The 14,965-nt window shown below is 32.1% G+C and overlaps 1 protein-coding gene across 1 annotated transcript in view; it reads left to right on the forward strand.

The window, feature by feature from the left end:
- Positions 1–14,937, forward strand: part of LOC106872911 (inositol-3-phosphate synthase 1-A) — a 31,361-nt gene extending 16,424 nt beyond the window's left edge. The window contains exons 3-5 of the mRNA XM_089355368.1: positions 8,311–8,714; positions 11,525–11,767; positions 13,990–14,937. Of these exons, the coding sequence (XP_089211494.1) occupies positions 8,311–8,714; positions 11,525–11,767; positions 13,990–14,535 (1,193 nt within the window). The 3' untranslated portion in view covers positions 14,536–14,937. The remainder of the gene's footprint in view (positions 1–8,310; positions 8,715–11,524; positions 11,768–13,989) is intronic.
- The last annotated feature ends 28 nt before the right edge of the window (positions 14,938–14,965 follow it).

The following is a 14,965-nucleotide window of genomic DNA, read 5'->3' on the forward strand; positions in this document are numbered from 1 at the left end:
GTAACTTGTTAAATATTATTAAATGTCTCATTTTGACGTGAAAATAGTAAATAAATCTTAAATCAAATCATTTCAAAGTATTGATCATAGAAACTCTATACAAATTATTTTAAAATAAAACCTGTTGATGAAATATATAATTTTTAATACAATATTGTTACTTTAAAACCAAAAAAAACAAGAGATTAAAAAAAAAATCAATTGCTGGTGTTGTAACAGCTTTCATGTGACCCCTGCATCAACAGGTGTCAACTGGAGAATGACTAGACCATGGAAAAAAACTCAGTATTTCTGCTATCTCAGGATTGTTTTTAGAGGAAAGAGATAAAACTGAACTGTAGGAGAGGGAGTGCTCCATCTTGTTAGCTGATTGTCTTTGAAAGGCTCACTATTATAACAAATTTAACTAATTAACAATAAATACTCTCAAAGCGAAATCCATATAAAATGTTAATAACATTTTTCACAAAACCAAAAGCTTTATTATTGTTGGTTTCATATCAAATAATACTTCATCTTAAGTGGACATAGTATATCTGGATAAAAGTATATTCAAGAAAATATACTTTTTGTGCATATTGAGAAATATGCTCAAAAGGTCAGATTTTTTTTTATGTACATTTAACTGCATATGTCTTACAATGATAACTCATATTAATTTTTGATATAGCTTCAGTTATTACTATGGTTGTCTTTGTGTTGTGTTTTTTTATTGTGCAGTCATTGCAAGTTATTGTCCTTGATATGCTTATAAGTTTGTCTTTGTTTCTATAACCCATGGAGAGTTTTGTAGGTGTTGAGTAAGACGACCCAAATTTGCTATAAGACAAACACCACTTAATGATAAAGATGTCAGGAAAATTTTTCAATTTCAGTAACTAAACAGAAACAATGGCAAAATTTTGGTAATTTGACATCAAAATAATCTTACATGATGTAGTATTGTGGCTGTCATGAAATTCCAGACATGTTTTTCCTTGTATTTATTGAAGATGTCATATACCTTCAGTTATAAAGAGAGATGTTAGCTAAACATGCTGAAACAGCTGATGAATTCAAATTACTGGAACACAAGCAACATGGCAACAAATCAATAAATGACTCTTTAAGAATAAATTCACAAGCATTTTGTAAATGGAATGAAGTTGATGGAAAACTCTGAGCAAGAGAGAATTAAACTGTCGTAATTGTGGTTAAAGACACAGGAAAAGTGTCTAGCATTCAAATTAAGTGACCTGAATATGGAAAGCCACTTCACTTTACTAAATATTATTGGTCAGGTCCTATCTATGGCATCAATGAATTTTCATACGAAGACATGCTCAGTGTGCCTCCATGCTTAATGTCAACAATGTACATCTTAATTAATGTTTTAAATATATACTATAAATTGAACAATGTTCCAATTGGAATGAAAATAGGTAGTGGTGCATCTTGTTCAATTATCCTTTATTCCTATATTGATATGATAAATTCAGCGTTATTATTCATCAGTTAAACATTTAGATAACTAGTTGTTCAGCACTGAAGATGAACTCATTGCTAATTTTTCATGGAGGAATTAATGTCACAGATTTTCCTTTGACTTCAGATTAAATGGAATAGGGCATTTTATACTGAGGCACATAACAGCTATTGACAATGTTTGTGAAAGGTCATATAGCTAGTGTTCTATGGGTAGAAGAATAAGCAACATAAGCCAATTTTACTGCTGAAATCATTAACAGAGGCCCCTAGTAATCATCTATTATTATTAGAAAAGATTATTCTCTGAATGCTGAACTTATTTTGAAAATTATTAGTGGGAATATTATCCTGTAGCAGTCATTAGCCAGATTTAATAAGTTAATGAAACTAGTTTAATATTGAGTGTAAGGGTTATGCCATTAATTTGGTGCATTGAATGATTGAGACAATTTCTATTTGGCTGTAACTTGTTCAGTCATGGACCAGCAACTTTTAAAAACTATTTTCAGTGATCTGTCACAGGGAACTTCATAAACAGAATTGTTTGGTAAGGGCTATGTTGCAATACGATTTTACTGTAAAATGGGTTTTAGGTAAATTAAGATTGCATATTTCCTAACTTGACTTGAATACAAAAGATTTGAAACTTACACTGGTTTTCTGTTCACCTTACTAATTAGCCAAAATTCATGTGAACACCTAAACACAAAAACGACTGAGTTGGTTAACAATCACTTGACGCATACAGGGAAATAATGAATATATCTTAGCTATAGTTGTTTGGATTGAGAGTTGTGGGCCTGGATAAGCCATTGTGTTAATTTGTCTTTCTGCAAACTGAAGAATTCTAAGAATTTATAAGGGTGTATATTCAATCTTTCCACTTATACTTTTAAAACAAAACAGTTTTAGAATTAGTTTGAGTGTCATGCAATTTATAATGCTGATACTTCAGGTAGTGATGTTTTCAGGTGATATGTTAATTCAATTAATGATTGCTTGGGTCTCTTTCCTTTATCTAGTTTTCTGACTCAATGAATAGAACCAATTTAGGTATCATCAGTTTCAAATCTTAGTAATTACGTTGTTAATTAGGGAATATATAGAAAATTGCAGCTTGTTCTTGTAGCTAGGTTTTTTTTAATTAAAAAAAACTTTTTTTAAGTGTCACTAATTGATATTTTCTGTTTTTAATGCATTGGATAATTCTATTACTAATATTTAAAATATAAAGTGTTTTGTGTGTGGAATGTTTTTACATTTTGGAAGCAGCTTGTTTAAAACAGATGAAAGAGAAATAAATTAATATTTCTGAAGGCAGAATTAGTAGAGTTTTGCACCTCTGTTATTTCTGAATTCAAATATAGCACTGATAGATTTTCTCTTTCTTACAACCCTTCATATTTTTGGAGTCAGTAAAATAAATCTAGGGTTGATATTGACTGTACCCTTGCAATCCAAGTCCTAGTATAGCCAAAGTCCACTGACTAGAATCAGTAAAAGACTAAATGAATATCTATAAATATTAAGTGTAAAATGTGTGATTAGTTAAGTTCAAAATGTTTACATATTTGGGAAATATTTATGTATATGTAAAATACAGAAACCATACAAAATCTTCTGTAAGTATGAAAAGCTAATCCAACGGAAAATGCTGGTAAGACATTTCATTTTGAGTAATTCAAGTGATGGATAAGGACACAATTTTATGTGTAGTAAATGTTTTATGGCACACTTCCATCCAGAGAAAACAGCATATTGTATGGTTGTTCTTAGAAATAAAGTTTCTTTGTTTCTGATGTGTTGGTTCATTCCTTGCTCAATGCTGTATCTTGTCCACAAAGAATGCAGCTAAGCAGTAAAATCATCTGTTCTGCCCTTGTAGCAATTTATCTGTTGCATGCCGTGTGCAAAAAAAAAAAAAAATTCTTTTGCCATTTTGAATGTTTGATTCCCAGGGAAGGAAAGCCTCTCCTGACAGTTTTATTGTCAACAAGGACAGAATTGCTACACAAGATCAAGCTGTATGTCAGTCACCTACTGACGTGAGTTTATATTTTGCAGTTTCTTATATCTTATTTCAAGTCTAGCTACTTTTCTTTCACTGTTCAAATAGTTAAAATGCTGTGATTTTAAACTCTATGAACAAGAATATCTACTCACACACATTCAGATGCACACATTATTTCAACACACACACATGGACACACTCACAAACATACAAATGCAGTCATGTTTGTTAGTTAGGAAATCTGTCAAACATTCAATAGATAAATTCTGAAAATATTCTATAGTACATTTGATCTTCAATTCTAGTAAAGACTGTTTGTGTATTACAGAATAATGATATTATTAATAATTAACTCTTCTGATAATTATATTCAATCTTGAAGGGTTTTCAGCAATCATATTTAATGAAATAGAACATTAATTCTGAATAAAAACTGATTTCTATTTTATCAGTCACCTTTTCTGCCATACATATTGGTTATGTAAGTTGTTCACAAAGTATTGTTTATGCTGAAGTCAATTTGATTGACTTTTAGATCAAAACCTTCCAGCTATGGCCACCTCTACTATTTTTCAGGCATAATGTACTTTGAACAGCTCTGTACAATGTCTTTTTTTAGACAATAGAGTATAATTTGAGGGTGATTTGGTTGCTGTTTCTAACATGTTGAGTATGTATGGATACAGAACTTAAGAAACAGTTATCCTATATTTTCTTTAATATTTCAGACCAGAAATAGAATTATTTATTTTCTATTGGTCAAATTAAAACTTTTGTCAATTTTCCCATGAAAACAATTGTTTTTAATCAATTCTTCACTAAAACACAAGTTTCCTTTTTCTGCACTAATATATTTGCCTAGTTTACCTTGGCGTTTCATGATCTGTGTGACTTAAATATTGCTCACCTATTTGAAAACTAGTCCATTTGTAACACTAGACAGAGTAGCAACACTTCAAATTAAAGATACTTTTCCAAAAGTTAATAATCTATTTTTTGGAATGTGTCTCAATATCAGAAAACTGATGTGTATATTATGTATTTCAAGCAGTCTGCTCAAAGATACAATTTAATAGATGCATTTGTATTGCATCATAAATGTTCTTGACTTATGGTGTAGATTAAAACATTTTGCAGTTGCACTGTATTGATCAAGTATTTGAAAAATTATGGGACTTAGGCTTTATCTAACTCCGACAATCAAAACTGTAAGGCCATAACTATAGCTGCTGTCCTGTATTCATTCAAACCTTCCCTACTTGCTAGCTTTTCTTTTTAATTTTTACTTCAGTGCAACTTATAGTATTGGAGTTTTCTTAAACTCTTAACTTTAATGAAGGTAAGTGTTAAATGCAATTAATTTAACTTGCTTTATTGATGATTATCTTGTTTTTTATGCTTTCTTAAGACCATTTTATTGAATAACTTGATCTCCAAATATACCTACTTATTAACAAAGTTAAAGAATCTTGTTTTTTTTGTTTTTTTTTCTGCTTATTGAATTCAAGCTGAGAAGTAGGTTTTCATTTTGGCTATGAAATAACGTCTGTAGCCAGGTTGTTTTTATTCATGATTCTTTCCAGCTTGCGATGTCTTCAAATTACCTCCCTTGCTTTATACCTTCGTTTTTAACATCTCTACTATGCCACACTGCACTCACTACAAAGTTGATTTCATAACATTATCCTAACCATCAGAATTTTTCTGCCCCTCGCATCATGTATCATTTTACACCAAATGTTAGCATATGCGCACTATTGTTGCCTGCTACAAAACTATGATTGTAAGGTGCTCAAAATCTAAGATAAATTCTTATCAGATATACTACAGTGGAAGAGTTAACATACACGATTAGTTTTATTTGTGTGAATTTAGATATATAATTGCAAAACATATTTTTGATAGAAATTGAAAGTAATCATTTCTAGTATCAAATGGTTTCATATGTTGTATGGAAAGTACATTTGTGGTGACTATGAACTCTGTTGGCTTCATATGTGATATGTACTTATATACGATTTGTGAGAAATTTGACCAGCTAGTATTTTACTCCTGTTAGCAATGAAGCTTTATGTTTGTGTATGTGTGTGTGTGTGTGCTTACTTAGTTGAATGGAATATTTTTGAAACTGTGTCATTAGCAGTTGCTTTAGGGCAGAATAGCTAACAAGGATAATGACTGAAAACAGATAAAGAAACACTTAATCTTATGGTAGCTAAATCGGCAAGAGTATATAGTTTTCCCCTTAAGCCAGTAGATTGTGTATTTTTCTTTTAAAATCTTTTGCTGATAATTCAATTTGGTGATGATCAAGCTTACTCTGAATTACAGAAAATGCTGTGATATCAAATGCGATAATTATTGGTAGATGATTTAATTTCTGTAATACAATATTTTTCTTCTGAAATATTTTAATATTTACTTAAGAATTCAGGCTTATTTTGTCAGGTGTAGAAAAGTTCTAGTGTAATGTTGATTTCTACTAATAAAAGAAATACTTGCGATTTATTTGTTGGAAAAATATCCCAAAAATTGGACTTTACTTGGAAAGCTACCAACTTGGTGTGTAGTATTATTTCAGATGTTTACTCATTTGAGTTTATAAGCTGAACTATAAATTATATTATCATGAGTTTATATCTTGCTGAAGCAATATTTTATTGCCCATGGGCAAAACACATTACTCAATTTGGTTGGATGTCTGGTAATGTTTATATAGGCAAACCTTTTCCATCTGTGGTATCACAAACAAAATATACACTCTCTTACTGAAGTAGTATAGTCTTCCATTCAATATAATCTGAGTTACATATTAGTAGCATGGCTCCCTTACCTTCAAAACTTTCAGCAAAATGAAAAACAAAACAACATAGAATTAACGACAACATTCTACAGGTGTTTCTGTTTTTGAATTCTTTCAAATGCAATACTGTTAATACATTCAAAACTGCTGTTTAAAATGAGGCCAACAGTTTTTATTTATTAAATACAGCCTTAAACATATCTTTATCTAAATGTACTATATCTTGTCTTCATTTAAACAGTGGTTTACCTTCTTCCTCCTGGAAACTTATATTTTGTTTGCTTAGTATACATGTTTAAAAATTCCTATTTTTCAGGGTAATATTTCAATATTGTCCTGATATCACCACCTCACAACATACCTCCTCGTGCTTCTCCCATCAACAGCATTCTTTTCTTGCTTGTCTTTTTAAGATTCCATAATTTTAAATAGATTGCCTGGGTGCATGAATTCAAAATCAGATATCATTTTATGATAAATTCGAAATACTATATATGAGAATTTTTTTTTCTAAATTAAAATCAAGTGCATATATATTTTAATTGATAAAAAATTACCTCAATTTTGAACATTACTTGTAAAGCTGCCAAACTGATGCACTAAATTGATGATTTGTGGGACAACTGTGACAGTTTGAGGATGCTGTATTTGTAATTAGTGGGATAAGTTGTTAGTGTGATGATTTGAGAATGTTTTTTTTAGCTTGTTTTATTTTCTATTTTCATGTACCTTTATTCTGGACAAGATACTGGGAATGATTAGACTAAACTGAACAACAATTGAAAGAAAAAAAAAAAAAACTTCCTCTGTGTAACAGGCAATTTGAATTTTGTGTACAAAATTCCAGTAAATAAACGGGTTTTTGGTAATGAATTAAATTTAGGCTTATCTCGTTAGGGTTTACAAGATATTCATTGAGCTAGCTCATTGGCAACATTTTTTAAATGAATTGTGGTTAGATGGGGGATTTTTAAACTTGTAATTATAAAAATAAGCATTTGTGCCTAAAAAAATTCTAGGTTATTTCTGGTTTGTGGTAAACTTGGACGTAATGGTTTGAAAATAATGAAAAAAGTAATTTTGCAGTGTGTGGGAGGTAAATTCATTTTTGGTACCCTAAATTATTATTAATTTTGCATGTATAATAAGCATGCTTCTTTCTGCATGGAAGTTAGGTGGGTAGGTGGGGGGGGGGGTGTAATTCATTAGTTTCATTTTGTCTCGTCAATACATGAATTTGTAAACACATCTTCCATGTGGATTCACTAGTTGCTGTGGATGGAATACCAAGCAGTTTGATCTAGCATTAAACTGTTCACCTTGATTTGCATTGCAACCTTGGGCAGAATGAAACTGTTTTTAGGAAATGGTAATGATGTGAGTACTTTCTTCCCTGCCTTTGTTTCACATATTCTCATCGTTTTTGCTCAATATGTTTACATGCATATTTGTTAATAGGAAACTTTGAAAATCTGCTACCTATTTGAAGTTTTACTGAAATTTCTTCATGAAATGCAGGGGATAAGGAATTATAAAAATGTTTCTGGGGGTATACTCAGAATATGATTGTGATTTCACAACTTTTTTTTTCCTTTGTTGGTTGCTTTTGTTTGTATAAATGGGTAAGTTGTGTGGAAGAAAGGGACGGCACAATTAGTGTGTTAATTGCACATAGGTGGAAAATAGGATGTTTTGTGGGTGATTATGAAATCTTAACTTTTATCACAAAGCTTTTTCTCAAACAAAATTTATTGTAAATTACATTTTTGTATTAACTGAGGAAAGATTTTATTTAACACTATACTAATATATTAAATTTTTTTTTCATTCTGAAGATGTTGCTTTAGTTTGAAAAATAATTAGAAAAATAACCAGAACTATTATATTTTTGATTTCATTTGTAAATTAAACTATATATGGATGGTTCTTGTTAGCACTGATTCAAATTAAAAAAAAAACAGTTATATTTATGCAATATTAAAATTACTGTTTCAAAAAAAGTAAAATATCATTTCTTTATCTTATCAAGGTTGGGATATCTCATCTGCCAACGTAGCTGATGCAATGGAGAGAGCTCAAGTTCTAGATTACAATTTACAGGTACAAGTGAGACCGTATCTTGAAGGGATTCGTCCGAGACCTTCTGTTTACATGCCTGACTTCATAGCAGCTAACCAAGCAGCACGGGCCAATAATGTATTATCTGGTACAAAGCAAGAAATGTTGGAACAACTACGGAAAGATATTCGTTCCTTTAAAGAAAATAACGCTATTGATAAGGTTATTGTTCTCTGGACAGCTAACACTGAAAGGTTTTGTGATGTTCGTCATGGACTAAATGACACTGCAGATGCCCTAATAAAGAGCATCCGTAACAATGAAAGTGAAGTGTCACCATCCACATTGTTTGCTGTTGCCAGTATTTTGGAAGGAGTAAGTTTCTTTTTTTTGGGGTTTTTTTTTTTTGTTACTCTCTTTAAAATTGATAACTACATATCTCCTCTACAAGACACCTGTGCTTGTCCTATCATACCTTACCTTCTCAACACCTGGCATAAAGCCACCTCCCCACTCTCTTAAATACACCCATCCACTCAGGCGAGAAAAGTTTTCATCTTATAAAAATTACTAGGTGTCTTCACTAGTGTTAGGGACGGGAAAAATGCACCCCATATTCACTGTAAAGTGATTAACATTAGGAAAGGCATCCAACTGTAGAAACCATATCAAAGCTGACATTGTAGCTTGATGCAATCTTGCAGCTTGTTGGACCATGTCACATTCCACACTAAAGTGTCCACTATTCATAATTATATCTGTGCTTTAAAACTAAATCTCTTTTATTGGTTATCTCATTACACTGCTTACATTTTTTCACCTTTAGATAGAGTTTATAAGTTTGGTAACAATTTACTTCCCGTGCAATTTTCATTTTTTTTCTTCATGCAAGCATGGGTTAGGTGAATATGTTATCTATTGAGACATTGTTTTATAATCAGATTGCCCTTCTTATTCTACACATACTTTGTCACGTCTGGCCGTATAGCCTTTTTTGTTTGTTTATTTCACTATTTTGTTTTCCTGTCTTGTTTTCTGTCCGCCACTACATTCCTCCATGGAACAAATTTAATTTGTATCCGTGGGAAGAGCCATTTTAACGATGTGTCCTGCCCTAACTCTTTGAAACGCCAGTGTTATAATGGTGGCAGCTGATGAAGGAAATGTTCTCTATGTGGCCTGTGTGTTTTCTGTACCGTTTATCATTTTGTCCATGTTTTTTTGCAACGTCATGTACCCAGATATGCATCTATATATACATGTAGATGAAGGTATGTACATATGTATGCATATACTCATATATTATTTGTATTTTCTTATTCTACATGGCTTTAAAAGAGTGAAGGTGTTGACAGAAGAGTTGACAACCACTACAGCACTGCCCATCACAACTTTGATACATGTGTGTGATTGTATGTAATCACAAACATAAATATTATATCTTCTTAGTCTATGCCACATCACTTGTGGTTGTCAACTTCAACTTGAGAGTAAACTTCTTTCCAGGTTATGCGAAATTGCATTGCCAACTTTGAGATAGTGCACAGTTCTGTGTCCTGCATATGTTCATGTACATATATATATATTCTTTTACTTGATTCAGTCATTCTACTGTGGCCATGCTGGGGCACCACCTTGTAGGATTTTAGTTCAACAATGGACCCCCAGGACTTATATTTTAAGCCTAGTACTTATTCTATCAGTCTCTTTTGCCAAACTGCTAAGCTATGGGTACATAGTCAAGTGTACATTGTCAAGTGGTGATGGTGGGGACAAACAGACACAAAGACACACACAGATATATACATACATACATACATACGTGTGTGTGTAATATATGTATGTATGACAGGCTTCTTTCAGTTTCTGTCTACTAAATCCACTTGGAGGCTATAATAGAAGACACTTGCCCAAGGTGCCATGCAATGGGATTGAACCCAGAACCATGTGGTTGGGAAGCAAGCTTCTAATAACAGCCATGACTGTGCCTATATATATATATATATATATATATATATATATATATATATATATATATATATATATATATATATATAGATATATCATATATATATAAAACGGTATTCTTTCAGTTTCCAAATCAGCTCTCATGGCTTCAAAGCTATAGTAGAAAACACTTGTCCAAGGTACCATGCAACAGAACTGAATTCCAAATCACCTGTCTGGGAAGTGAGCTTCTTAGCCATACAGTCATGCCTGGTATATTTCATATTTGATCCAATAACATTGATATGCAAGATTCAAGTGGGCATTTTACTGCATGTGCAGAAGCATGTTTGCTCAGCTGCGCATGTACATTCTTAGTATTACTGCTGGCTGAGGATTTTTATTGACCCCCCCCCCTTAAAAAGTCAGTAGTGACTGAACATGTGAGAAAAACAAGAGTTAAAAGAAACAAATATAATTTGATAGAATTTTGCTTTAATTTTCACAAAATTCTTCCAAATTTGTCTTCTACTCATGGGAATTCATATGACTATGAAAAAAATTGTTTTTCTTTTAATTTTTCAAATTCTTTTTTTTTTTTAATCACAGTTTTAAAGTATGGATAGTCCAAAGTTTTTGGTCAAATCCCAGCAATAGACTATTATATGTGTCTATGGAGAGAAAGATATTGAAAAATATTATTACATCAGAGTAACAAACGAACGAGGAGGGTATCAGGTGGTTGTAAGTTGTGCTAAAAGCTAAATAGCCCTTAAATCACAAAAATTTTTGATGGTTTTTTTTTTCATAATTGTATGAATTCTCATGTGTAGAACACCAATTCACAAAAGTTTTCTGAAAAGGTTTATATGGGGTGCTTAAAACAGAATTCTGCCTATTCTTTTATTACTTGCCTTACTTAATTACAACTCATCATTATGTATTGTGGTTACTGCAGTTTCGCTCAGATTTAGTCAGTGGGCTCTGCAGGGTGTTTCATGCATGGCTGTTAATTGTAACTAAATTCATTCACTTGAGTGATATATTTTGATATAATTTTGATTTTTAAGTCTTATTAAAAAAAAAAAAATTAAATGGTAAATTTGAGATTAGAAAAGTCTGTAGAAAGGATGTAAAAACTGGTATTGTTGTCTGTAACCATTGATGAGGTTAGAAAAGAGTGTAATTAAACTTGCAACAGTGAATATAACTTCTTTCTTTTGTTTTCTTTCTAACAGTGCACTTATATTAATGGATCCCCACAGAACACATTTGTTCCTGGAGTCATTGATCTTGCTGAGAAAAAGAAAATCTTTATTGCTGGTGATGACTTCAAATCTGGTCAGACAAAGTTAAAATCTGTATTGGTAGATTTTCTTGTTAGTGCTGGCATCAAACCTGTATCTGTGGTCAGTTACAACCATCTTGGAAATAACGATGGCAAAAATCTCTCTGTTCAAAAAACATTCCGATCAAAAGAGGTAAAAAAATCTATGGTTTATTTTTTTTATTTTGTACTTTATTATTGCCTACGTCTGAGTGAAGGTGGAGATATTGTTTTCAGTTGTATTTGTTTGTTTGTCCATGGACAAGATATCTCAAGAACCGCTGGATGGATTCAGATGAAATTTTCAAGGATGTTTGTGATTGGCACAGTCTCATTAAATTTTGGGATCTATCTGGTACCAGACAAGGATTCTGGATTATTTTTCCGATTCTTTTTACTTTAAATGTATATGTAAAGTATCACTTAGTTCTCTTGTACATGCACACACACACTCACACATTTTCAGCATTGAACATTACCATCCCATTTCCATTGTACACACATACACATGCAAACATAGCTCTCTTTTACACACACATACTCACACTTCAAATGCCGTTTATCGGCTTTTTCACTCCTTCCTTTGATATTCATCTATCACCTCTTCCTTTCTCATTTATACAATGCTCTTGTTGCCACTTCGTTTCATCTTTCTCATTGTCATTACTTTCTCTCACTCCCTCTCAGTCATGGCTATTACTCTCACTACTTCTTCACTATATTAGTGTTTCATCTCTCCCTTCACCTCTCACTCAATATATATATATATATATATATATATATGGATTATTTTTCCATTTGTGAGTGGTCAGGTTCATTTTCAGTATTGTCGTTTGTGAGAGCAGTCGACTTTATTTCAGATATTCTCATTTTAAAAATCATCTCCGGTTAATCGTTGAGAGGACGTTGGTGTTGCCTTGGTGGAGGTTTGAACTCGCTGAGTGCTCTTGTTATCATTTAAGATGGCAAGCTGACAGAATCGTTTGCATGCCAGGCAAAAAGCTTAGCAGTATTTCATCTGTCTTCATGCTCTGAGTTGAACTTCTGAGGTCGACTTTGTCTTTCATTCTTTCGGGGTCAATAAAACAAGTACCAGTTGAGCACTGGGGTTAGTGTAATCGACTAGCCCCCTTCTCCAAAGTTCCAGGCCTTGTGCCTATAGTAGAAAAGATTATTATTATTATTAGGGTGGCAAACTGGCAGAATTGTTAGCATGTTGGACAAAATGCTTGGCAGTATTTCTTCCATCTTTACATTCTGAGTTTAAATTCCCTGGAGGTTGACTTTGCTTTCATCCTTTCAGGGTTGATAAAATTCCAGTCAAACTAGGATCAGTGTTATCAACTAGCCCCACTCCCACCAACTTTCAGGCTTTGTGCCTATAGTAGAAAGGATTATTATTTTTAAGGTTGTGTGCTGGCAGAACTGTTAGCATGCTGGGCATAATGCTTAGTAGCATTTCATCTGTCTTTACATTTCTGAGTTAAGATTCCGTTGAGGTTGACTTCAGCTTTCATCCTTTTGGAGTCACTGGGGTAAATGTAATTGACTTAACCCCTCCCCGAAATTGCTGGCCTTGTGCCAAAATTTGAAACTATTATTATTATTTCTAGTGAAGATATTAAAATCAGCTTTTAAGATGTAAAACAAACCTTGTTTCTGTACGGTCTCTCATCTTACTGAAAATAGCAGTCAAATTTTGCAGAAACCTCACTCTGTCTTTCAAAAAAATAAAAACAAATCAAAATGATAATGATTGAAATGACAAAGGACTGATAGAAGCTAAAATAACAAAACATATTTTGTTCCTGCAAATATATCAATCCATTAACATTAAAAGATGAATCTTTTTGATAGCCAGAGCTTATAGCTTCTTTAAACTTAAGTTTAAATCTATCCCCAAACCCAAGAGTTTATTTCTGATTGCAGTGAGTTTAAGGAGATATTTGATGGTTCAATTCCAAGTAAAGCTATCTAGTGATATGTAAAGTAAATCTGCTAAAAGGTTTGTTCAAAGAAAACTAGTTTAAGGCTACTTTGTTGTTCATTTACAGGTCAGCTTTAAGAGGACCTACTGGTCAGACATTTCAGCTATTTGCCACCATAGGTAATATCAGGAAATACGAAATTATAATGTAACTTAATTTCTTGATGCTTAGACAAAAAGATGCAATGAAATGCTAACTTTCAAAAGAAAATTATTTATTACCTTAAAATAACGTTAAATAAAACAAATTTCTCTCTAAACTAGATTTAATAATGTTAGAATTTCTTATTTCTCTCTTTTTTTATATTATTTTTGTGGTTGGAAATAATGTAAATAATATTCACCTTGACTGTTATTTACACATAAAATTTTATTTTCTCTTATTGCAGGTATCTAAAAGTAATGTGGTTGATGATATGGTGAAATCTAATCCAATTTTGTACAAGGGCAAGGACTCTCCTGATCATACAGTTGTGATCAAATATGTACCTTATGTGGGAGACAGTAAACGAGCAATGGATGAGTACACCTCAGAAATTATGATGGGTGGTCTCAATACTTTAGTTATACACAACACCTGCGAAGATTCTCTATTGGCCACCCCTCTTATCCTTGATTTGGTTATTATTTCAGAACTTTGCGAGCGTATTCAATTCCGAGTTGCTGATGAACCAAACTTCCAAAGTTTCAATTCAATCCTTTCTATTCTGAGCTATTTGTGCAAAGCACCACTAGTACCCAAGAATACACCACTTGTTAATTCTTTATTCCGTCAGAGAGCCTGTATTGAAAATGTCTTCAGAGCTTGCATAGGTCTTGCCCCTCTTAACAATATGATGCTGGAATATAAGCACCAGAATATATTTTTTGAAGAATATTGCAAAGAGTTTTCAACCAAAGAGAAAAGAGACCATTCCTTTATAAATGGTTGTTGAAAAAGAGACTATGATACTGATTTTGTACTCTAATTTTAGAGTTCTTCATTCATGTGCCTCTGCAAATGACGTGTGGAAATGTTTCTATCATAATTTTGTATTGACATTATTTTATTTATGTGTTAGCTATTTTCAAAATGAATTTCTTTGTTTATCAATTTGTCACTTTCATACATGTAACTGGCTGATACTATCCACTCTTTGTAGTTCATTAGCTTCTCCTAGACGTAGATTGCATGAGGCAGTCCTTGTACAGTTTCCTTGTGAATAACTGTTTCAATTAATGACAATCTATATAATAACTATGCATTTAATAAGTCACTAAGTTATAGTCTGGTGAAGATAGCCTAATGTCATGCATCATTGTATCAGATTTGGTAAATAAAAAAATTTATTCCTGTATTGATGCGTTTTGCTGTTGTTTAATATA

The sequence above is a fragment of the Octopus bimaculoides genome, chromosome 7 (genome assembly GCF_046866305.1).
Source record: "Octopus bimaculoides isolate indiv1 chromosome 7, ASM4686630v1, whole genome shotgun sequence".
In the NCBI taxonomy this organism is placed as follows: domain Eukaryota; kingdom Metazoa; phylum Mollusca; class Cephalopoda; order Octopoda; family Octopodidae; genus Octopus; species Octopus bimaculoides.